Source organism: Thalassophryne amazonica, chromosome 10, assembly GCF_902500255.1.
Source record: "Thalassophryne amazonica chromosome 10, fThaAma1.1, whole genome shotgun sequence".
Lineage (NCBI taxonomy): Eukaryota > Metazoa > Chordata > Actinopteri > Batrachoidiformes > Batrachoididae > Thalassophryne > Thalassophryne amazonica.
In genome coordinates this window covers 48,578,264-48,604,634 of record NC_047112.1, presented here as the reverse complement: position 1 = coordinate 48,604,634, position 26,371 = coordinate 48,578,264, and the positions used below count along the sequence as shown (strand labels likewise).

At 40.6% G+C, this 26,371-nt stretch overlaps 1 protein-coding gene across 1 annotated transcript in view; it reads right to left on the bottom strand.

The window, feature by feature from the left end:
- rnf13 (ring finger protein 13) overlaps positions 1–26,371 on the bottom strand; it is an 81,340-nt gene that overhangs the window by 33,340 nt on the left and 21,629 nt on the right. The window contains exon 4 of the mRNA XM_034179970.1: positions 19,426–19,548. Coding sequence (XP_034035861.1) covers positions 19,426–19,548 — 123 coding nt within the window. The remainder of the gene's footprint in view (positions 1–19,425; positions 19,549–26,371) is intronic.

Below are 26,371 nucleotides of genomic sequence, written 5' to 3'. Positions count from 1 at the left end.
GATGTGTCAAAGTGTGCATACGAATGGATCCAAGCACCATCCTTTCGTACATCCCAATCAACGGGGAATTGAGTGCATACACAGACATACCAAACACCTTCCTGTCCACGCCACCATCTGAATATGTAAATTTATTCAAATAGTTTGGTTGTGTTATTTGCCGGTACCATAAATGTGGAGTGTAGTGTGTAGAGGCTGTGTGAAAAACAACAAAAGCTGTGGCTCGGTTGCCGTTCTCCCACGCAGCTTTCTGCAATGTAAAAAGAAAATTAAATGAGTGTGTCCGTGTGTGTAAATGCTGAGGCCAGAGTCGTGCACACACAGTGAAGTAAAAAGATATTAGGTGAGACATCAGTGAAGAGGACACTAATGACTTTATAGAGAGACATAAGAACTAGTGATGCATCGATCCCGATACATTATAATGCTTGGGGGAAGCACGGTGGCTTAGTGTGCAAGTGGGTGTGAATGTGTTTGTTTGTTTGTCTGGGTGTACCCCACCTCACAATCTATGACTGCTGGGCCCCGCGACCCTTGATTGGACTAAGCGGTTGAAGGTGTGTGTGTGTGTATATACATATACACACACACACACACACACACACACACATATATATACATATATATATATATATATATATATATATATATATTACACACACACACACACACACACACACTTTCAATTGTTGCTGCTCATGAAGCAAGTGAGTATTGAGACAAGTCAATTTGACAAAATTGTATACTTCCACTTGCTAAATTGCTACAGTTATAGAGCTGGTGGCTAAACTTGTTCATGTTAACATGGCAAGCTCAATAACAGGAGTGAGGGAGTTGGAGGTAGAACAGGGTAATGTTAATCTCCAGCTATTCAAAGCAGGATGGTATGTAGTTTTGGCTCACTGCCTGCTTGGGCTTGCTAAGTCCCACCCATTTTGAAATGGTCTCTCTAATCATATTGGTGTTGTGCAAAGTCTCACTTTATCTGAAAATGCATTACCTCAGGAAACCAAAAACTGTTGTTCATTCTGTTTCAGTGCAACTCTATCATACCTGGTTTACACAATGTGTATGTTGTTGCAATGTAAAACATTTTGTGATGGAAAATAGCTCATTAAAGGCCTATCGTTAAGCATATGTCACAAGAACAGAATGCTGACAGCAACAGCACCAAGTACAGAGTATTGCTGCATCACCAGTGTGTGTGTGTGTGTGTGTGTGTGTGTGTGTGTGTGTGTGTGTGTGTGTGTGTGTGTGTGTGTGTGTGTGTGTGTGGTGTGTGTAATTACTGCATCGTCACTCTCATGAGTGTGTACTGCTGCCAGGGCTGCAGAGTTCCCTCATGTGGTGCTGCAGCTAAAATATTTGAACCCTTTTCAGACACGCAAGCAGCAATGCTGCAGGCATTAACTCGCCAATAATTTGCCTTCTATCTTTCCAATGTCGATCTGTTACAACAACGTTCTTTCATGCATCTGTTCAAACAAGACAAGACTCTTCAGGATTGCTTAATATCTGCCATCTGGTTGCCAGTACTTGTCAGAGCAGTAAACGTTTTATAGTTTTGTAATGTGCAGTCCTTTTCTCCAGCAGAATTACTGTATTCTGAGGGAACCTCAACTTTGACCATTTGGGTAGACAAGGATTAAACCTTGCTCATTTGTATGCTGTGATTTTCCACTGTATGAATCAATTTAATTGAAATGAATGTTGGCAATGTGGCATGTTGCCCTGGGCATGATCCAGCATGCAAATGTATCCCTGTTGAGGTTCCCAGGTTATAGAAAAGTCCCAAGGGATGCTCGCATATTACCTGGCTGTAGTAGATACATTGTTCATTATTCCATCCACTTTTTGGATTGTACCAGTTTCACGCGCAAGCAGCGATTTTGCAAAATGGATGAAATTTTTTAACAGTTCAAAAATATGACACCGATTTCAAAACTGATGCAGATGGCAGCCTTAACTACTACCTATACCAGGTTTGTTGTCAAAGATAGATCAAAAAGTTACTGTGATGCTTCAAATTGTGCCCCAATTTGCTTTTCGGGATTAAACGAGAAGGAACAGCACCCTGTGGAATAGCCACATTAAATAAGTGTGTGCGCAAAAGAGCACACAGAGGCTTTTGTTCACTTTCCAGTGCATCAAAGAGTGCAAACAAAACATTCCAATTAATTACTCACAAATATCACAGACTTTTTTTAAAATACTGAACAAAAAGAAGCATCACCTGCAAATAAATTGTCGAAACTATTCAATCCGATCAGTAACGTAATCCTACAGAAAAGAGCAATACGGATCATTCACAAAGCTGGCTATCAGGATCACACAAACGCATTATTTCTAAAGTCACAATTACTCAAGCTTACTGACACTGTGCAATACCAAACAGCAGAAATAATGTTCAAAGCAAAAAATAATCTATGACCAGGGAATAGTCAACAATTGTTAAAAAATCATGAAGAGTGTTACAATCTAAAATGTAACTTTAAAGAACCAAGATTTCGTATGACCAGAAAACGTTTCTATCAGTATGTGGGGTGAGACTTCTGAAGGGATTTAGTGTGGAATTAAAGCAATGTTCAAATATGAGACAGTTTAAAATGCTGTATAAAAATATGATTTTCAAAAGGTACGAGGATGAAGGAGGTGTGGCCCATCACTAAGTTTTCTACGTTTTGTTAGGGGCAAATGTCTAGTAATTTTTTTTGGTTATTTCTATTCAATTCTTTTCTTTACTTGCTTTGGCCAGTTTTGCTAGTCTTTTTTGTGGTGTCTGTGTGTATTGAGTTGGTATGGTACATGTAGATTTATGTGGGACTGTACATGTGTTAATGGATGAATGTATTTGGCTATGTGTGTATGTTTATACGTATTAATCCATATAGCATGTGTGTATAATTAGCTGTGCATGTATTATAGAATGTTAAGTACATCTTACTTATAGCATATGTGTTATGTATGATGTATGTACTGTGTGTGTGTTTATGTCTGTCTGTCTGTAGGTATGTATGGAAGTATGTGTGTGTGTGTATATATATATATATATATATATATTGTTTGCAATAATTTAAGTGAGCACTATTTACTTGAATTCTGTGGCTATCATGGGGTTTTGAGGATCCACAAAGAAATGTACCCCAGGCACCTGTGGCCACTTTAATCTGCCCCGACCACAACTCAACACAAACAAATATACAGTAAATGCACCTATCACACAAATGGTATCAAGGAGCGACAGAGTTCAGTCTGACTGAGGCACAGAGGAGCCTTCAGACTACAGAGCAGTATAGTGTGAACTGAAATCAGAACAGACGCATCTAAGCTGTAGCATATCACATCTTTTTCCCTTTGGAATGAATATGCGGCTATTCAAATTCCCATGTGGCTAGCTGCATCTGCCACCAATTAGCCACAGTGGCCTACAGTTTTTGAACCTCAGAGAAGACCCTGACATTGTACTGTGTGCTGGTCAGTCCAATTACCTGTTTTTTATGTTTTCACCAAAATAAATAAATAAATAAATACCAGCTGTAGTCTTGGGATCACAAACAGGAAAATAAGATGCCTTGGCAAGTCGAAAGACATTTGGAAAATTTCAGCAGCACCAAATTGACAGTTCAAAGCGGCCTAGTGTCCATGTAGTGTTGCTTTTTTGTTTTTTTCTGGGCACCAGCATCTTATTTCAATTGTTCTAAATGAGACTGGAACAGAATCTACTGAAAAGTCATCTTTTATGACGCTAAACCGACAAACTGTTAAAAAAAATTAATCTTTATTAACTTTTAGTATTGATTTGGACGCGGCCACATCAGATTACACTGTCGGCTCCTGATAAACCAGTTTCACTTTAAGCGCCGCAGGGGCTGCTGGGTAAGTTCAAGGATCACAAACATAAAAAGAACACATGAAAAATGAATGAATAAAAAAGTAAAACCTCAAACACTGTCATCATCTTTCAAAAGCAGTAAAACAGAGTATTAGAAGTAGGGTTGCGTATCGAGAACCGGTTCTTTTCGAGTATCGTTAAAAATTGATTTGATCACCGACATCAATCACCTTTTTGCTTAACGATTGCCTTATCAGTCCTTCAGAGCGGCTGTTGTTTTTGAGTGTATCTGTCAGGAAAATGATCATTTCTCTACACTGATTACAGACCCCGCAGCGGCTCTGTAATCAACTGTATCTACAGCGCGAAGCAGTGCTTCATTGGTTCACGGGACTCTTGTCTTGTTGCAGTCAAGAAACGAGAATCATCCTCCGTTCCATTCGCAGAGTCCGGTCGGAATTAATAACTTTAAAATGAATTGCCACTTTTAAAAAAATGACACCTCTTTCCAAACGCTGTAATACAGACAATAAACTACAACTGACTAAAACGTTTTTTTCCTCCCAAAATGAGATGTCCTGCATTTTTTATGAATTACATCCTGACGTGCAGCACAGCCGGCTGCAAGATCTTAGCTCAGATGTTTGGAAAGACATTCATGCCAATAATCTGTGAGATCCACCATGTAGAGTTTAAGTATCCAGTGGTAGGAGGGGTCTGGTTAGGTTTAAAAAACTCCAGCTTTTGTTGGCTTCTGTATTTTCTTCTCTACAAGAGTCAAGACAGAAGTCAGACTACCAGAGCAAGAATTTTAGCTGAGGAAGCTTCTGCGATTTGAAGCGAAACGTCCTCGCGTCAAGCAACCCAGTCCAGTCGAAGATTCAAGCTTCTCTACTATCCAGTGACCAATTTCATATTTATTTACTTCAAGACTCAATAAAATGCTGCTGACATAGAAAACCTGTAAAGCCAACTATTAGTATACAGAAAATTCACAAGAGGAATCAATAAGAAATCGGATCGTTAAGCGGAATTGCTAGATAAAATCTTATCAATACCCATCCCTAATTAGAAGTCACAGTTTATCTATCTATTATATACACCATCACTTGCAAACTAAAAGCTTCTGCTTTTTTCACACGCTTTGAACCCTGTGGCTTAAACAACTGAAATACGTCCATTAATGCATTGATTGGCAGAGTAAAAGACAAGTAGTAAATATAAATTCTTACCTGTTAGTTTCACTGGGATTCATTAAATTCTGAAGAAAATCTTCCACATAAAGCGTCCTGGTGAAGGTGAACAGTGAAGAAAAGTCCCTCACAGCTGTGCCGTGAGATCTCCTCTCTCCCACCGAGTCTCTGTGATTAAATTATCCCGTGTCACAAAGAAATAAAATAAAATAATGTTAAATTTAGTCCATTTTGTTTGTGTCGAGCGGATGGCAACAACGTAACGTCCAAAGTGAACATAAACTACACTACCCACAATACTCCCTGCGTCGACCGACCAATCACATCTTGCGATTAATGATGATGTCATCAGCATGCGACAGCCAGTCTGCCATAAACCACTGATCAAACTTTGCTCACTTTACCAGCAAAAAAAATGTTAGTGGACTGAAAGTTATCAGAACTAAATTTATCAGATTATAATTGGTCTGATGATGGTTTTAAAAGTTATCTGAAAAGCTAATCCACTAACAAAAACATTAGCTTCGATAATTATCAGTTATCGTTTTAGCTGAACAGTGCCCACCACTGCCTGGAGTTGAAATTTACTTTTGCTGATTTGCCACTCAAAATCTATCACAATGGAGACAAAAAAATCAAAACAAAAAAGATCTGTAATAGCACATTGGACTGATGTTTAGTTCCTGTTGAGGGCGAGTACTTTTTAAATCTCTGTACACAATAATAGTTTTTAACCATCTACTGTTGTCACAGAAACAAATCACACACAGTTTTCCCCCCACTGAACTCTGACTTTCACTGAAAGCCCAATATTGCCATCAAGAATATACATATGTAAACTGTAAGGTTCTGACATCAAATGTATATCTGTCCAAAATTAAATGAACAGCATTCTAGGCTTCTGTCATTGGTTTATTAGTCAAACAGAAGAACAAATTACACAAATGTTTCATGTTTCTGACTCTGCCTTGTGCTTTTACCAGAAACATTATCGTGTTTTACATAAACAGAAAGAGCAACTGGACAGAAATCTTATGAGGTCTGATATATTAAAGCTACCATTGTGGATGAGGTTTTTTTGAAAACATCATATCCTGGGTTCAAACTGGGGACACAGACTGTGTTCAGAGAGTCTAATGTTAACCTCGCTTCCCTGCTTAATGTGACATTTTCGCCTCTTCATTCTCCTACATCACTGACCTCCTCTCTATACATCCTCCTACTCTCACTCTTCCTCCACAAGCTTCCTTGTCTTTTCTCCTGCCTCATCCATCAATATTAATTTTCCATCCCTCCCCCACCTTGTCTTCATGTAAAGCCTCAGTGAATGCAGACAGCAACCTGAATTTAATGTCAGTGGCAGCTCGAGGTATTTTTTTTGGTGGGGGTGTGATTATATAGCAGTGGGGTGACAGCAGGATTTGTAGTAAAAAATGCAAATATGCATTATAATGTCAATTTCAAGTGCATAGTACATACATGTTAAGTCAAACATAACATGTACGCCAGACAGAAATAACAAAGCAAACACTGCTGAAAAATCATATCAAGTATCCTTCTGGTACAACAAAAACTCAAATTTGGAAAAATTTGTAAACAATTCAGACACAATCTAAAAAACAAGAGTGCTAATGCCAAATGACAGTCAGGACAGATATTTTTCTTCTTTAGGTGGTGCTATTCTTTCATGCTTTCTCAATGTTTAACTTCATCTTCCTGTTTCTCAGTTACAACAAATTCTGATTCTTGGGTGGAGTTGTTTGATAAGGAGATAATACATTTTTAATGATACTAGAAATTATAATGAAAAACAAATGCACCTTGCTTTTGCATTGAGAAACGCAAAATCTAATGTTAAAGGCCCCATCACAGTTAGTATGAATGAGCAGGAATAAAGCAGAGTCAGGCGGAATGGGAAAAAAAGCCAAAATTTGAGACACATTTGGAAGGGACAGATATTCTGAAAGCTGTGTAAGAATGGCGTATGAATGCTAAGAATGTAGGCGGAACCCGCCTCGAATGATTTGTGCACATTCCGTGTGTAAACTCTCAAATGCAGTTCAAATGTAGTTGGAACAGAGTAGGAATACTAAGAATGCTGTCAGAATGCAGTAAGAATAATAAGAATGCACATCGAATGCCGTACGGGTGCGGTTCAATTGCCACCTGCAGTCTGGAAGGCAAGCAAGGGGAGGGGAGGACGGACCGTGTGCCGTCTTCTGTGGTTTCTTTCAAGACCTGCCATTACTGTCTTCTGCAATTGGAATGACATCCAATCTATGAAATTAAATCATGTTAACCAGGTTACCTCTGATTAAAGCAGTACTGTTTTGCATGCAAACGGAGTGATCAGATTATTGCGGTCATCATATCACAAATCTGCTCATGTGTAATTACCAGGCCAGCCACCAGTAAGTGATGCATTTCACTAATCCCATAATCAGAATGTCCTGGATTACACGTTTCAGGTCATGAATAGGATTTCCTTCGAAATCCCGAAAGGAGGGACAGCAGGTCTTCATACAAATGCCAAGAACAGTGTGCGCTCGGATACTCGCTGGCCCTCTCTCTAACTCTCTCTTTCAGTCACTCACGGTCTCTTGCCCTCCCATTATTATGAGCCCTCATGGAGCAGTGGGGTGATCGGATACAACCAGCCCTAGAGAACCACAGGGCGATCGTATACAACCGGCCCCAGAGAGCCACAGGGCGGTGTGATACAACCAGCCCGAGAGCCACAGGGCGCTCGGATACAATTGGCCCCAAAGAGCCGCGGGGCGATGGGATACAACCAGCCCCACAGAGCTGTGGCGTGTCCCACTGTCCGGCTGGAGAGGTGAGTGCGGTCTGCTTTTCATGTCCCGTTCCGGGAACGGTGTGCATGTCTGCACTTCCAGTAAGCCACAAACACCACCATGACATACGTACATAATATACAGTAGTCATAACCATAGGCAGTTTGGGTCACTCTGACTCAATTTGGGCAAGTTGTTGCACCCCAAATGACTCGAACTGGAGGTGCAGTCGGGCTGCACCATTGCACATTTGGCACATGCTGGCAGGATTTGACATGCCTGAAAAATCTGACGTCCCCTTGAAAGCGATAAGCCTGCTTTTATTGCTGTTATGACACTAAAAATATTTAGAATACAATCAGAATGCAGTTAAAGTCCACCTCAACTGGCGTATGATATTTTTCCACCTTGACTGCATCCTCCACGTGTCACGGAAGCTCCTCCTTAATCAGATGACAGTTGTTTCATGAACATTTAAACTTGTGGCTATGTTCCATGCTGTCAAACCTGTGAACCACATGAGCTAAACATTTGGGCAGCAGGAATTTGCATGCGCATCATTTGTGCAATAGTGCTACAGTAAATGGAAAAAAGAAAAAACAAAACAAAACCTAGTTTTCACAGAACAAAACAAGTATTTTTCATATTAAAGAATACCAAAAGAACAGGATCACTCAGTGTAAGTTTCACCAAACACACCATTAGCTGCATGGGTGCAAAGACTACAAACAACAAAAGAAATGCAGGTTTTTGTACAAAAAGCGGCAAGAAAAGTAATTGTCACTTTGAGTCTACCACGGAGATGCAGATTATCAATAGTGAGTTTTAAGTCACAGAACATGTGTTTGCAAACAAACTCAACTATGGATGGTGGCGAACACCCGGACAGAATTACAGAGGCGTGGCATGTTTTGACCAATGACTCGCTATCAGTAACAATTAGGAATGGCGATTTTGTTGGGGTATGAGGGGCCTATAAATGATAAAATTTTAAATTTGCTGCATTTTTGTCATGCCACACCTCACTGAAACTCTTCATTAACGCACCACTGGCATGCTGGATACTGGTTTGACAGCACGGAACATAGCCACAAGCTTAAATGTTCATGAATCAACTATCAGCTGATTAAGGAGGAGCTTCTGTGACACGTGGAGGATGCGCGACAGACCCACAGAACACTTATGGGATATTCTATAAAGTTGTGTTCGCACTCATATCCCAATATCAAACACTGCTGTTCAAGTCCAGAATGCCTTGAAGGAGGACTGGTAGGCCATTCCACAACAGGAAATTCACCATTTTGCACAAAAGTTTAACTGCATTAATTGCAGCACATGGCAGTCACACACATTATTGGTTGTGATCTAATCCAGAATGTTACCTTTCTGTTTATTGACTCAAGAAACTCAAACACACCTTCATTTACTACTGTATGCGACATCATGTACAAAATCGGACAGAATTTTTACTCATAAAGCAATAAAAACATATTTAATGTTTAAAATTATAAACTTTATTGTTTTTGTGCAAATATTTGCTCATTTTGAAATGGATGCCTGCAACATGTTTCAAAAAAGTTGGGAATTTGCACAAAAACAATACATTTTATCTTATCTTGTCTTTGTGGTGTATTCAATTGAATATAGGTTGAAGTGGATTTGCATATCATTGTATTCTGTTTTTAATTTACATTTTACACAATGTCCTAACTTCATTGGAATTGGGGTTGTAAAATATACTTCTATTTCTTTTGTTGTTCAGAATATTTGGGTATAGGTGTATCAGCTTATACTCTGCTTCTGCATTGTGCTGTGTGTGACTCCTCTCAAATGCTCCCCTCACAACGCGAACTTACCGTCTCCTGAATGGGAGGCGGATGCTCTAACCAGAAGTCCAAAAACTCGGGTGTCTGGCCCTGTGGCCAGAGAGTCCTATTAGCTGTTGGGGAGTGACTTTTACTGACTCCTATTGCACAGCAACTCCTGCTGGCCTCCGTCACATAAGCAAAATTTAATGTTCATATTTACTGTCAGAATACCCCTACTAATCACTGACAGCTCCGAGAGTGCACGTGCACTCACTTTTTCATCAAAGTTTAAGTCCACAGAAAAGGAAGCTGGGCCTTAGGGCCCGGTCCCACTGGCATTTAGGAAGATTTGCGTATGAATTGCGCACAAAAGTGGTTTATATTCACTAAACATCCACAATATCAGTGAAACATGCTTGTATGAATCGGCCGACACCCGCACACGTCCGCAATTATTCGCAGAGGCACGTTTTTCTGTTGCCAGGATTTTTGAGCTGCACAAAATTTTGGTTGCGGATGACAGCCGCCTTACATATTCAATACATACTCATCTATGCACTGTATATCCGCCGTTATCCGCTGATATCCGCAACTGACAGGGTATTGCAGCTTGGCAGCGGACTGGGACAGTGTGTAAAATGGATATATAGCGTGCATATCATGTCCACATCACAAACTAAAATAAGTTGTAGCGAATGCATACAGATTGTCCACGAATAAAGTGTTTGTATTATGTAAGCTTTGCATCTGATTTGCAGACAGTTTGCCCATGCATAACAAACAGAAATCGACATACCTGCCAGTCACTGCCAGTCCAGCTGTGGAGACGTACAGATGTAGTTATGGATCCCCAAAGACGTAGTGTGATAGTTGCTGTCATCCAACAACATATCACTCAACGTGTCCAAGTCCAGCAATTGCTCCAGAGGCTGTGGTGTTGGTGTGAATAGTGATGCTGAAAGGCCCAAGTGCGCTTCTGTTATGACCGCAATGCAGATGCCACGCATACGCAATACAACCGCTGTTTCCACAAGACGTGCGCGATGCATTCACAATACATCTGTAATATTTCCGTGATAATCGCAATGCATCCGATCCGTTTCCTCAATACATGCTTTATACATCCGTGAGTGTTCCTCATATATTCATTATACATTATTAATATTGTCGTAATTCATACTGGGACATTTGTTATTTTTGGCCAATTTTGTTGCGGACAACAACAAACGCCCGTAATTTGTATACTCAATTCCATCCATCCATTTTCTTCCGCTTATCCACTATTCCGCTCCCCCTCGAACTGTCACCTTATCGTGGTGGGGGAGTTTGCATACCTGGATGATCCTAGGAACTATGTTGTCGGGAGCTTCGTGCCCCTGGTAGGGTCTCCCATGGCAAACAGGTCCTAGGTGACAGGCCAGACTAAGGACAGTTCAGAATCGTCACCTCGCTGGGGGGGAAGGAGCCTGAGCTTGTGCAGGAGGTTGAGAGGTACCGACAAGAGATAGTACGGCTCACCTCCATGCACAGCTTGGGCTCTGGTACCCAACTCCCGGAGAGGGGCTGGACGCTTCACTTTTCTGGCATTGCTCACGGTTAGAGGCGGCGAGCTGAGGTAGCATTGCTTATTGCTCCCCAGTTCAGTTGCCATGTGTTGGAGTTCATCCTGGTGAATGAGAGGGTCATGTCCCTACGCCTTCATGTTGGGGAAAGGTCTCTCACTGTTGTCTCGGCCTATAGGCCGAGCGGCAGTGCAGAGTACCCAACCTTCTTGGAGTCCCTGGGAGGGGTACTAGATAGTGCTCCGACTAGGGACTCCATTGTTCTCCTGGGGGACTTCAACGCCCATGTGGGCGGCGACAGTGAGACCTGGAGGGCGGGGGTGATTGGGAAGCACAGCCTCCCCAATCTGAACCCGAGTGGTGTTCAGTTGTTGGACTTCTGTGCTAGCCACAGTTTGTCCATCACGAATACCATGTTCAAGCACAAGGGTGTCCATATGTACATGTGGCACCAGGACACCCTGAGCCGGAGGTCGATGATCGACTTTGTAGTCGTATCATCTGACCTTCGGCCACCTGTCTCGGACACTTGGGTAAAGAGAAGGGCTGAGCTGTCGACCAATCACCACCTGGTGGTGAGTTGGATCCGCCGGGAAGGGAGGAAGCAGGTCAGACCTGGCAGGCCCAAACATATCGTGAGGGTCTGCTGGGAACAACTGGTGGAACCCTCTGTTCCAACAACAGGGGGATCACACTCCTCAGCCTCCCCGGTAAGGTCTATTCCAGAGTACTGGAGAGGATAATTCAACCGATAGTCGAACATCGGATTCAGGATGAGCAGTGTGGTTTTCGTCCTGGTCGCGGCACAATGGACCAGCTCTACACCCTCCATCGGGTGCTCGAGGGTTCATGGGAGTCTGCCCAACCAGTCCACATGTGCTTTGTGGATCTGGAGAAGGCGTTTGACCGTGTCCCTCGAGGCGCCCTGTGGGGGGTGCTCTGGGAGTACGGGGTCCGGGGTCCTTTGCTAAGGACTATCCGGTCCCTGTATGACCGCAGCAGGAGCTTGGTTCGCATTGCCAGTAGTAAGTCAAACCTGTTTCCAGTGCACATTGGCCTCCGCCAGGGCTGCCCTTTGTCACCGGTTCTGTTCATTACCTTTATGGACAGAATTTCTAGGCACAGCCAGGGTGTAGAGGGGGTCCGGTTTTGGAACCACCGAATCTAATCTCTGCTGTTTGCGGATGATGTGGTCCTGTTGGCTTCGTCAAACCAGGACCTTCAGCGTGCACTGGGGTGGTTTGCAGCCGAGTGTGAAGGGTCGTGACTTAGTAACTCCCATTCTTGTGCTGCAGAATGGCAGACTTGCCGTCCCACAAGCCATCACTCAAACCACATTAACAATCAGACTTTTATGCTTTTTTAATGGCATATTGGCTGATTCTGGTGTGAAATGAATTATTGTGGAGCTTGAACGGCAAACGGTGTGCTGTTCACACACAGAGGTGGAGGTGAAAGGTTTTTTTATTTTTTTTTATTTTGTCCAACTAATGTCTGACTTAAATCTGTGGAGTAGGTGTCAGACTGAGATGCCTGACACTTTCTACCAAAAGTTCCAACTGCGCTGATGTGGACCGCAGCAGGAGCTTTTAACGTCATGCTGCAGTCAGCAGATTGCCAGTAAGATTACAAAATAAGACTATTAGTGTGCTGTCAAATCATTACAAAAATAGCAGTTGCACCAAAGAAGATTGTTTGTGTGAGAATATCAGAACCAAGGTGTAGGTGTAGTGGAAATTTTACACAATTCATCTATTTAAGCCATTATAAGCCAATGTTACAATAATTAGGGGTGTGGTGGCTTTGAGTGACAGTGTGACAGGCCAAAGGCTCTGCTAGCAGTTGCTGCTGGCTGCTGTAGCCTCAACCAGGTTTGCAGTTTTACCGCATTTTACAAATATCTGAGATAATATGCTTTGTTATGTGGGTAATTGAGAAGTCTGTGCTCCAGTATTATTTAATTTGTATGTCGGGCTGCTGATGGTAGCAACAGTGATAGTGCCACTTTTATAGAGGCAATATGCCGATTGTAGATACCCCGCACTCAAGCCACCCACTGTAATAACTCCTGCCTCATATGCAAAAAAAAAAAAATGTATTAATCAATCTTCTGAATTCGTGACCTAGCATGTTAACTTTAGCTAGGTCAGCAACTTCAAGATAGGTGGAGGGTGTTTGTGCTTCATTCGTCCCACCCACATCAGACTGGTGTAGTCCACGCTCTACCATTAAATGCTTTAAAAATGTTTAAAAATGAGGCTGAAAACACAGATGTTTGAATGGCAAATGTCAATGTTCTGGTGGATGTATGGTGAAATTTACTGAAACTGTCAGCAAGAAGTAAAAATAAAAAACAACCAAAAAGCTCCCCAAAAACAAAGTTTAATTTTTTTTTTTTTAGATCAGCCATGTTCAACTGTTCTTAGCTCTTCTCTAAACTCCATTATTGTTTCCTTTCACTTCCCCTCCCTCTTTCTTCTCTCTGTCTCAATTTTTCTCTTCCACAAGCTTTCCCCTCCCATCTTTTCTTCCTTTGGCCAACTTTTTGCTTGGTCATCCTCCTTTTCCTGTCACATGCCAACGTCTCCAGAATGCTGCCCAGTCCCTCGTGAAACTTTATCCTCCCCCCCTTTCTCAGTCATCTCTCCCCTTTGTTCAACCCCTCCCGTCTCTCACTGGTGATTCAAAAGAATGTTGCATGGAACAGAGTTAACTACACTTTCAAGGACCATACAACTGATTAGATAAAGTTCAATAAAACCACAAAATGCAGGGAGGGGACGACTACACTGATATTGCTGCACAGGTGTAACTCAGGTCGCACTTATTTAGTTTGTGTTTAAATTTGAGGATTATTTTTTTTGCCCTAACAAGTAAGACAAATGAATAAGCTTCATAGTGTGGTGAATTTTAAAATTCTGCATGTGTATGTTCATCTTGCAGACCAAAGAGAGCAGGCTGGAATATTTGTTGCCACAACAAAAACACAGCAGACATAACAGCCTAGAAATCGACGCTGCCCGGCAGACAAATGGCAGCTCGTTGCTCACACACTCCAACACACGCGAGACATAAATTCAGTCAGCCAGAATCATTCCCAATCATGAGAGACAGAGAGTGAGTGCAGCAAGCTGAATCACTGTTTAAACAAAGACTGAAGTCTGTGTCTCTAACGCAGCGCCTGCAGATTTTCTGCAGCACAAACAGGCCAGATGATCAAATGTTCTTAAGTCAGAGGTCAGAGCAAAGTCAGATGGGAAATACCAGACCTCAGACAAATGCTAAGCAACTGTGGCTGTGGCTAGAAAAAAGAAAATCTACCGTATTTTCCAGAGTATACATCACACTGAAGTATAAGTTGCACCTTATTTCTGTATTATCAGGTCTTTCATTTGGGATTGTTGCGCATTGTTATAGTGTACTTTTATTATTACCATGTCTTCTTTTATTATTAAAGTTTATTATGTTTAGTGGTTTGATTCCTGAGAAAGTCCCATATAAATAGTCATTATAATTATTATTGATAGTGAATGTGTGATCTGTCGGTATATAAGTCACACCGGTGTATATGTAGCCAGTCCTCTCAAACTAGTAGGCCACAAATGATTATTTTGAATCTACTAGTCACCGATTATTTTTGCAATTAGTCAACTAATTGGATCATACCTAAATTGTGGCTCACCGCACCAGCATGCAGCTGCACTTATGTAACCATCATTAGCTTCAAGCTTGAAGTGTTTAAGATATGTGATAACTAAAAAATAAAGATAATTGAAACCTTGATCGCCAACCATGGACAAGGGTCTCATGTAAGTCACCAACATGTTCAAGATTGCTTCAGTCAGGATATTTGCTACACCTGCCTGATAATCTAAGCCAAGACAATTGTCACTGTGCATGAGAAGGTGGAAGGCAGTAGAAATGCAGAGCAAGAGACGAGAACAGGAAGGACATTGTGGTTTCACAAAGCTGCACCTATTTCAGAACATGTTGCCTAACATGAACATTATGATTCAACGTAGATGTGCTGTGGGTGCTGTCGGACAACAGGGTGTGCGCTGTGTGTTAGTCGAAGGTGGTGGCGGATGGATGATGCAGGGTATGCCTGTTCCCTCTCCATCTTGCAAGAAGACAGAGTGACATTTTAGGTTTGAGGATTTTTTTTGGGGGGGGGGGGGCAGGAAGGGGGTGGGGTATTACATTTCCTGCCTCAACCACCCCTTTACCCTTCCAACCAAAAGGTTAGAAAGGTTAGGACTGAAGCTCCCCCAGGATGTGGAAACGCTCTCTTTGTCCCTCTTTTCTCTCTCTCTCTCTCTCTCTCACACACACACACACACACACACACACATTAATTGAAAACCCACCCCGACCAGTCCCATACTCTCCCTCCCAATAACTGACCACCAATCTTCAATATCTTGTTGCACCACACACATACTTTTTCCACCCTTTGTCTCACTCTCTCTGTGTCTCTCTCACCCTCTCTGTCGCTCTCTCTCACAGACATACATACACGCCGTTAACACTTGATTGAGGGTTTAAGTGTTACAGCGCTCGCTTTATTACCAATTATGGTCATGGAGCCATTAAAATGCTACATTCTCTCTCAATGGATGCTAACAGCTAAATGCTAGGAGGAGGCTGCAGAAGGTGAGAATGAAATGGAAGGCAACGGAATGAAGCTGGGGGATGTAGGGGGTAACACCCCTGTGCTCAGCCCAACACACACATGCGCATGAGCGTGTGTGAGTGTGCGCACGCATGCGCAAACAGAAGTGCACCCCTCAATTGAGTCAAGATGGTATCCATTATTCCTTTGTTTCCCCTGCAGCTTCTGGAGGGAACTGAGACAGACTAGAAGGGAGGATGAGAGAGAGAGAGAGAGAGAGAGAGAGAGAGAGAGAGAGAGAGAGAGAGAGAGAGATAACAGCAGGACTGAAAGGTAAGAGAGACACAAAAGACTGCCCGAGGAAAGGGAGCGGCAGAAGAAAGAATAGAATCATGTTTGTGCTTGAAGTGCCTAGAAACAGAGAGATACACTGTGTACAAATATTTGTGAACTGAGACTAATGTGTATTAATCATTTTTCATTTAACATATTAGCCATCTTTATTTAGTTGTCTCAGTCACAGCCTGACCAGATCACTATATACAGGGCAGAGTCCGAAACAGTTAAAAGGTGTAGTTCCCTTAGATTCACCACAAAACTGATTAAATGTACTTTGATATGATACAAAATATATACTGCCCACAATGTGGAAAGTTGATTTTCGCTTCACCATAAAAATTTTAGAAAAATACCTTACATCACGAATGCAAAGGACCATAAAAATAAAAGTTCATGAAGCTGCATAAAGTATGTCTGCTGTTTTTTGGCCATATGTTATATAAAAAAATGGACCATTGTGTAAAGTGTTTTAGACCCTTGCAGCATACTAATCTGATTTGCAGCCCATGTGTGCCTAGTGTGTTGAGAATACCTACATTAAAAAACTAAAAAAAAAAAAAAAACAAATCTGAATACACTTGTTGAATAACATGGAGCTAACATAAGCGATTAACTAACTACAGCAGACTTCTGCTCCTTGCTACGCAAGAATAACATCGCAGAATCATCCATTTTCACATTTTCTGAATTATAGAAGACAAGTAAAAGTTCACACCAACTGTAGTCGTTTCCTACAAAAGATCAACTGTACTTGAATGTCTGATCAAAACATTTTGTGAATATTAAATATTCATATATTAAATATTCAATCATACTGTAATTATGATCAGGTATAGGTGCCACTGTGTAAAATATGTCTGTCACATCTTACTACAAGTCAAAGTATGTGGCGGAAGAAAAGGTCGCGACAGGAGTAAGTGTGGAAATAGTTGCAAAATCAACCTTATTGCTTTGTGCCATGTTCAGGATATGTTCAGCAGTGCTGATAGATAGCTGCATTGGATACCATGTTCGCAATAATAGAGAAAAAAGTAGTCTTTGAAAATTGTGCAAATATAAAATTTGAAACTGACAGAAAGGCAAGAAATTTAACTTCATACTTAGTAGGGTAGGAAAAGGAGAAGTAACATTTAGGATGGATCCACATTAAGGATGAGTACACAATAATACTTCACCATGGTCGAAATCCCAACCCTTGTTTGCAAAGACGTGAGGTAAATGTGAACTAGTATTTAGCTCACTAAAAATGGTAAAGTGATTTAGGTATATTCTGGTGTATTTAGGATAAATACTGCAAACACTATAACATAACTAACCTCATGGACAGCTAACAACTGGATTATAGGGTGTAAATAGGAGAACATTCTTTGCATGGTTTACTACATTTTCTCAGACATTTCACCTGGCTGCAGCAGATAGATGGTTACCACAGAGATGGGGATGGACCGGTTTTGTGCCTGTGTGGTTACCTTTCATCATTTGGACTACAAAATACCAGAAATTGAAGAAGGCTCGTGCTTCCTGCTTCTGATTACTTCAATCTCTGGAATGGTGGCACAATTTGAGAAATACCAGCATGATGGAAGTGTGTGTTTCATTGTGTGCACTGTATATGGTTGTATGCGTGTGTGTGTGTGGCTGACACACAGCTATGTGGAGTCAAGTATGGTTATGTTTCAGCTCAGGAAATCCTCACTGCCCGTCGCTGTGCAAGTGAGACGGGTTGAGAATGATGCAGTAAGACCTTATAAGGCTGCATGGGCGAATCGCAGAGCAACAGAAAATACAGAGTGAGAGCGAAGTAAAAAAAGAATGAACACAAGGGAAAATGACAGTGAGGTAAGGAAAGACTGCTAATAAAACTGATTTCAAAAAGAGAGAGGGGAAATGTGATGGCGAACAGTTGAAGGTGGTGACCGCCAAAGTCTAACGGTTACAACTGAGAGCTGAGGCTGAAATAGGAATGAGAGAGACAGCTGGCAAGGAGAAAAATTCCAAAAAGCTGTTTTCCTCTTTTACCCCATTACTCATTCATTCTCTCTCGCCATCTAAATCTGTTCACCTCACTCTATTAAATGTCACTTTACTCTGAATTCATGAACAACATCAGTTTAAGGTGCATTTAGGAACAGATGCACCACCCGTGGCCCTCCTGCAACAGAAAAAAAACATAATTTGACAAAAAAAAAAAAAAAAAAAGTGAAGGGAAAAAAAAAACTTGTCATTTTTTTTAACATTATGACTTCTGGCACAGAGCACAAAATCAGGCATGGGCGCTGTATTAATAATGCAACTCAGTAATTCACTAGCTGCCATCGCCGAGGCCAAATTTATACTCTTTCAGACCACATAGTTCAAGTTTTTCTAATTAAGGAGACTTAATGGGTGCAGATTCCCTGAGTGTATGGCAATAATTAATGTGTACAACTTTTAAAAAAGGTCACTAAAGAAGATGTTATTCTGAACGTAAAACCATAAAAGATAATAGCTGAACTAATTGATTACAGTATACATTTTAAAGTTATATTAAGTATTACAGACATCTTGTACTGTACATTGATCTTGCAAAAACATTGAAACATGCAGTAAATTCTGAGTGAGGTCTGAAGCTCTCACACACATACACACACACACACACACACACACACACACACACACACACACACACGCGCTAAAATACCCTCGTCACTTTAAATTAACCTCTTGGCGAATATTGAACAGAAATCAGTCCTCTGTGTCAGATCAATGCAAAGGAACTGCCTTCCCCTTCCACTGCTTCTTTTGCTCCCCTTTTATGTGCTTCACATTTGTATGACACCTCCCTTGACCAATGGAAATTCTGTTTCAGAGCTTTGTTACAGATGTAGTAGGAGAAAAGCTTTTCAACAAGTCTGACACCAAACACAACCACATTAGCTTAAGGAGATGACATAACAGAGGTGTAGATGCTCATGCAGAAAGTTGTGTCGCAGGAAATGGCCCCTTCCTGTTTTTGTGCCCAAAAGAGGTGATCTGAGGGCTTCAGTTGAGCTAATCATGAACCACGTATGAGTCAACCTTGCACGCATTGTTATACTTATGGCTGGTTGCCCTCATAAGTTACCAGCTGCAGGAATGAACTGGTTTTTATAACTTCCTGGTGCTTCCTGTGCCAACATGCTATTTTGGCTTTGAAAAATTTTTTTTAAAATAAAACAACACTAACCTTATTAATATCAAGTGTTGGATGTGTTAATGAATTATACTGATGATAGGGCTCTGTATCACAGTGGCAATAACTGTACCTTGACATCAAAGTTACAGTCGAGGCGCTTGATGAGGACAATGAAGGAACCTGTCAAGTTGTCCTTTGGAGGGGGTTCGATGGGCTCACACCCATTCTCTGGTCTTGCACCAATCAGGAAGCCCTGTGGCATAATGACATTATCAGATACAACATGAAACAATCATTCTTGTACCAGATCAATAAAGGCATAAACTCACACATACCTCAGTACAAGTGAATGTGGTTCTTTAAGACTCAAACTGACAAAACAGAAAGAGAGTAATCCCCAAAACATCAAAGTCCTGTTAGTCAACTACTGAAATGAAAGAATTCAAATAGCCAATACTGTGCATAAATCTTAGGCATGGGGAAGGACAACCATAAAGATACTGCAAACAATTCTAAAAACTCAATATGATTTACAATACAGAATACTAAGCATCAAAGGCTTAAATATATCATCTGAATAGCTATTAAACATCTACAGATGTGCAAGAACATCACATTGGTCAAATCAGTATTCACTGATTATTAGCCTATGTTTGTTAAGAATGTGGTGGCCAAGTGGTAGTGCACTTGGTATCACTGCGGAAGGTTCCCACTTCAAACTCCACACCATTTCTCCATGTAATGTGGTGGTGCGTCAGGACGGACATACGGCGTAAAACTTGTGCCAAATCAACATTCAGTTACATCTTGGCTCTGCGATGGTGACTAAGTAAGGGACTTGCTTATTATTAGCCAGTTTGTTGTCTTTGGGGAATCGCGCACTGGGGTGCTACCCTACAAAATAATAAAGTATTTTGTTTTTAATTCAAAATGTCATACTTTTTCTATGTACTACTTTCTTTCAAACATATACAGTATTCTCTATTTGTCACTGTCATTTTTGAACGTTAACATTCAGATGTTCTGGCATGCTAGTAAAAACTATATCCACCCAAACTCAGGGGCGTTTAAGACTTTTGCACAGCACTTTAGTGCAAAGAGCTTTAAGTCAAATGAACATCTGTATTTTAAAGTAAGCAAGGTATGACTTTGAAACAGTTTTTGTTTATTTAGTCAAAGCAAGCGGTAACCTTGCTTCAAAGTCATTACGTCAGTGTCTGTAAGTGTTTATTTTTCCATTTTAGAAATTTCCATCATGTGTGCAGAGTCCAAATGATACTCGTGCTCACTCTTTCACACCTCCAAGGTACATCAATATTCACTTCTAAACTGGATTGGACAGTAAAATATCATATTAAGATGAAATAATTAAAATATGACAAGTTATGCTGGCTTTGTATCTAAACAAGTTTCATACCTTTTTTTTTTTTGTACATTTCAACATATGGACACACAACATTCCTGCACCTTAGCATCCCAGACAGAGTCTGAGCACCAACTTCCATTTTCCAACACTCCTCGACCACAGACAACCACTGAACATAAAAAACAAACTGAAGACAAGACAGAAAAAAAAAAGAAAAAAAAAAAAACAGTTCTGTTGCAGCCCAAAATCACAACCACATCAAGCGGTTAATATGATTTGTGGATGTATAATAAATACAGACCCTTCAGATGAAATGGAAATTACAAAAGATATAAAAAAAAAGATCCTTGTCTGAATATATGACAACATGAGTGTAAACAGACATATAAGCCTGAGTATATACATGTACGTACAAAGTCCAACAAATTTCACAGATGTTGCTATGGTCCTTTTTCATTTTCTCGCTGCCTGAAAACCTCTGGCTCTTGTTTCTGCCATCTATTTCTCCCTCTCCCCATGCCTGCTGTCTCGGTTCTTTCCAGCAACAGCATTTGCGATGCAACCAATGAGAGAGATGGTGAGAAGGAGACAAAGAGAAGGGACATGCAGAAGCTGACAGGGTGACAAAGGGAAACGGAAGAGCAGCAAACAGAAAGACGTGCAAATATGGAAGCAAAGATTAGCAGACATGAACAGAAATACGGAAGAGGAAACAAGAGAAAGGCAGAAATAGAGACAAAGAGAGGCAGTCGGGCGAGGAAAGAGAGGGAGCAGAACGGCAAAATGGTGAAGGGGATGAAAAAAGCAGACAGGAGGAGGAAGGGAGGGAGGGACAGCTGATGTAATAACCTACAGTATATATACATACATCTAAAGCACTGCTGCTCGTAACCTAGTGTAAGTCACACCATCTATCACCGCGTGTGTCGCAGGCAGGCTGGTAGACAGGAAATACAGACTGCTGTCTCTCTGGAAACCCCAGACTGGCTAACAGAGAATGTCAGCATTTTCTCTCAACCACCAGCAAACTGCTTTTCTGTGAGGACGAATGAGCTCGTAAGAGAAGCCTTTTCCTGCCACACTGCAGTGACCTGACGAGAACAGCAGAATTTCACATGCCAAATGAACACAGTGACACATGACATTTAACAGCAGACATTCCACTCTGTGCTATGTCTCCTTGTCAGAGGAGACAAAAGGATGCATTGCCAGGTTATAAGCAAACGTTAAATTCACTGTGACACACCAAACGCTGAGGTCAGAGACCGCCACGTCATCAGCAGGTTGGGTGTCTGAAATCTCACATCACTGACAACAATCAGAAAGGACATGTAAGGAATTGCCCTGTGCACACGGCACTGTCACCTCCCAATGACATCATAGTGCCAAAGGCTCTACTTCAGTGCAAGACTGCCCTCTGTTGGGGAAAAGTAAGACCACACACACACACACACACCTCTATGGACAAGAGCATAAACAGAAAAAAAACTATGGGGAATCCTCCAAATACTAAATATAAATAAATAAAATAACTAAATAAATACATACATGAATCATGCTCATAGATCACCATCTTGTAAAACCATAATACTAATGTGCCCTCCCCAACCCCGTTTGTGTCTTTTTGATGTCATAAAGGCAAGAATGTTAAAAACAAAAGAGATCAAAAGGAACATCAACAACAAGATAAATAAAAAAAGATTCCTATCACCACCCGTACATAACTCTTTAATGGCCAAGCAAAACTTCTTTTGACAATTTTATCAAAATTAGTCAAACTAAAATCTCCATTATTTTGTAATGTGGTCAAGATATACAGTTTGAATATATATATATATATATATATATATATATAAACTGGACAGATCTTCCATCAGGCATGTGACATTAAAATGGAGAAGCAGTTTAGTGCACACATGCAAAAAAGTATGGTCTGTGGTGAGTTCCAGAGAATGTGGAAAGACCAGGATGGGGACACGGAAACATGACAAGATGCTTTCACACAAAATCACAATGCATAAAATGCAATCAATACATGGCTCAGCTATTGGTGAGAGCACAGTAAATTGAATCCGCTGATAGAGATGAGGACAAACTTATTAGCCCCCTATGAAATTTAATGTTTTCTCCCAAATTTTCCTAAGTGATTTTTTTTTTAACAGGGCAAGGGGTTTATATGGAATGTTTACATTATTTTACTTTGCACAGCAAAACAAAATTATTTCACAAAAACTAAAAACTACAAAGGTCAAAAATATTAGCCACTTAAGAACAGACCTGTTGCTGTACCATAGCACAGACTGCTGTTGTGCAATGATGTTCTTTAACTTTGTAATGCTCAAAGCTTGTAAAATCAGGTTATCTTCCAATGTACACATTGTATAAAAACTTTAGTAAGGGTCTAAGGTGTCACTTGAGAAAGCATCAAAGGAAAATCAGTTTAGCCTTGAGAAAAAAGAACTGTTGATGCTCAAAAAAAAGGAGTTATCACTGTTTTCAAGCGTCAAGAACTGAAGTAAGAAGCATCATCAAGAAATTCAAAGAGAGCCACACAGTACAGAACAAGCCTGGCAGAGGTAGGAAGTGAAAAATTTCAAAGACTCTGGCAAGAAAACAAGTAAGAGATGTGTCTAAACACCCTAGAAAAACTGCGAAGACACAAGTGAATGGCTTACCGAAAATAGTTCTTTGTCCACAGATATGGTGCTTTATGTTTGAACAAATAAGGTAGAGGTGTATTACCCAAAGCACACCATCCCCATAGTGAAACACAGTGGTGGATTATTATGCTGTGGGGAGCGTATAATGCATCTGGAACTGGGAATCTCCTCAAGGTGCAAGGAATGAAGGATATGTGAAGATTTTGAAAGAACACCTCAAGCAGACAGCAGCAAAACTAGTTCTGGTTTGTTGCTTTGCCTTCCAACACGACAGCGGCCCAAAATACTTGTCACTCCTGGTGAAGAGCTACCTCCAGAAGACCAAAGTAAATATCATTACTGGCCTGCACAAAGAAGAATTGGCTGGGATTCCTCAATAGACAAGTCTGAGACTTACTGAAAAACAAAGGACTGCAGGCTGTTATCCAGCAAAAAAGGATACACAGTTGACTATTAGACAGGAGTGAAAGTAAGATTAGGTTCTTGCAGGAACTGAGCTATTCAAAAAAAAATTTTGCCCGTGCACTTCGAGTGCTCACATTAAAGATATTCAAGGTTGCTCTTTTCTGACTTTGAGATTCTTAAATTCTGTGCATGTCCCTGAGTGTATGATGTTAGACATGTAACAGTATTTATGGCAAAACATTTATTTTCAGGAAAGTGCAAACATAATGTTTTGTGGAATAACATCAGAACAACAGAACAACCTAAAAGACCAGTTACATGACACTTAACGAAGGGCAACGAAGCCCTAACGAAACAAGAAATCTGGACTTTCGTTGGCATCGTTTAACCTTCACGCAGCTTCGTTCCTGAAGTGTTGGCTTCATCAGGGTTTTTGAACTGTCGCAAAAATTTATACGAAGGGCATCGAAAACGTCAATTTGTCCGTATTTGATTTTGCTGTTGTTCTTGACGTTTTTTAAATCATTTGCTTAGTTTTTGTAACATTAGCGTTTACTTAGACATCATTCGACCAGCTGGACATTTTCACACAGTGCAGAAGCCATTTCTGAGTGGTGCTGCTGCAGCTGCATTCATGGACCATCGGAAATTACAGGGCAAACTCAGCCGGTTTGCTTTTTTTTTTTTTTTTTTTTTATCTGTGTGGAGGGGGTCAGCTTCAATGGGCTCAGGCACCTTATATAGGCCAGAATTAATCTTTTGTGCGGATACAATTATTATGCCTCAAGCAACTGCTGAATTTGAAACAACAAAAAAGTTGTGTAATTTCCTACAGTACTGGAATGCAGCGACAGCAGCAGCTCCTGCATGCGCTTATTATTTTTTATTAAACAATGAGTGTAGGAATGACAATCCGGCCCTTATGTACATGTGGCAACAGGTAAATGATTCAAATGATGATATAAAGAGCTGTTCTGGAAGGCAAAATTCACATTGCGGATCAGTGATCAGCTAGTGGAAATAACTGCACATGGGGATTCAATGTGCAGCGTTCACATGGACTGATCAATTTACTGCTCTGATATATTCAAATCATCTTTACGCTTATATTTATTCCCCCTTTTGACAGTTTTCTGTTATAAATCAATGTATATGGCTTAGTAACGTAATACAGCAGTGACCACGGCACACTTTTGTTTTTGTTTTTTTTTGTTTTTTTTTAATTGGAGCAAGACGCAGCGCACAGCATATCGTCAGACAGTGAGGATTCTGATGATGAAGGAGATGATCCCTCTTTTGTTCTGGACGAGGAACCAGAGCAGGTGGTCTACTGACATGCACACAGATCTCCACAGCTTCTGTTTGCAGTTTCACCAGGACTCGGTGCTATGAGCTCCGTCCCAGCGCCGAGTCCTGGAACACAGAGATGTAGACACACACTGCTCCAGCAATGGCTCCAGGCGCGTTTCACTTAAAGAGTCGAGATCAACGTTCGCTTCGGTTTCATTTAGTTCCTCTTGTGTCCCTTTTGCGCTCTTGTTTCACAGGCTATTTGGTAATAAAACTCGTTCGTCCATCTTTTCTCAACGAATTGTGACTTTTTTATTTTTTCCCTTCGTTCAGCTTGTAGCACATACGTTGGTACAAAAATGTTTCTTATGAGGGGAAAAAAAAAATCCACTTCTGTTTTCAGTCTGTAACTGTATTTCACATGAAAACATACACTTCAAAGGCAAAAGCGATGACAATTACAGAGCTTATTCTTGTCCAGGTATTTTTCTACAGTCAATTCTTTGTGAAAAGAATGTGCTCAAAAAATTATATATCATGTATGCCTACTCATACTACTCTGGAATGTTAAGACTGGTATCCATGCAGTGTGGCAGAACTTGATTCCAAAAAGGCTCCAAAAAAGTAACTTTGTTTTACAAAAGTCTCATTTTCTTTTCCAGATCAAGAATGAACCTCTATACAAATATTCACTGTACATTTTAGATGCATCAGTGGCTGTCCTAATAGATTTGAGCAATAAAACCAATATATAAATTCAAAGTTTTGTAAAGTCAACATTTATCACCAATACTCTTTGTACCAAAAATGTCACATACTGTTAGAAACATTTAAATAGCTTTATCATTTAAGAAAAAAAAAAAAAAAAAAACAATTACTATCATTTTTTAGGCCCCAAATGTCTAGAAAAATATTACCATGTGATATATGCTTCTGTCTTATGTCACTAAACAAAAATCATGCACCATCAAAACTTCAAAATACAAAGCTTTTTAAAGCTGTCCCAGGCCAATAACTTATTAGGCTCAGAAAGTACTACTGCTTTTGTTATGGGTTTCAGTGCCACAGTCCTGCTAAAAGTAAGAAATACTACAAACTTCTATTTCAAATCCAGGGCTTCCATTTATTAAGTCACTTACAAAGTTCCAGAATGTGACATACAGTTGGAGAATATCAGTTCTTTAATTTTGAAAGGCACTACAATATCTGTCATACTGTCAACTTTAACAATTAAATACACTCTGGGTGTATTAGACACAGCTCTTGGGAAACAGTAACACACATCTCAACCGATTCAAAAACACATATATCAATAGATTGAGAAAAGGGATCTCAGTTACACCTCAAATGGGTTA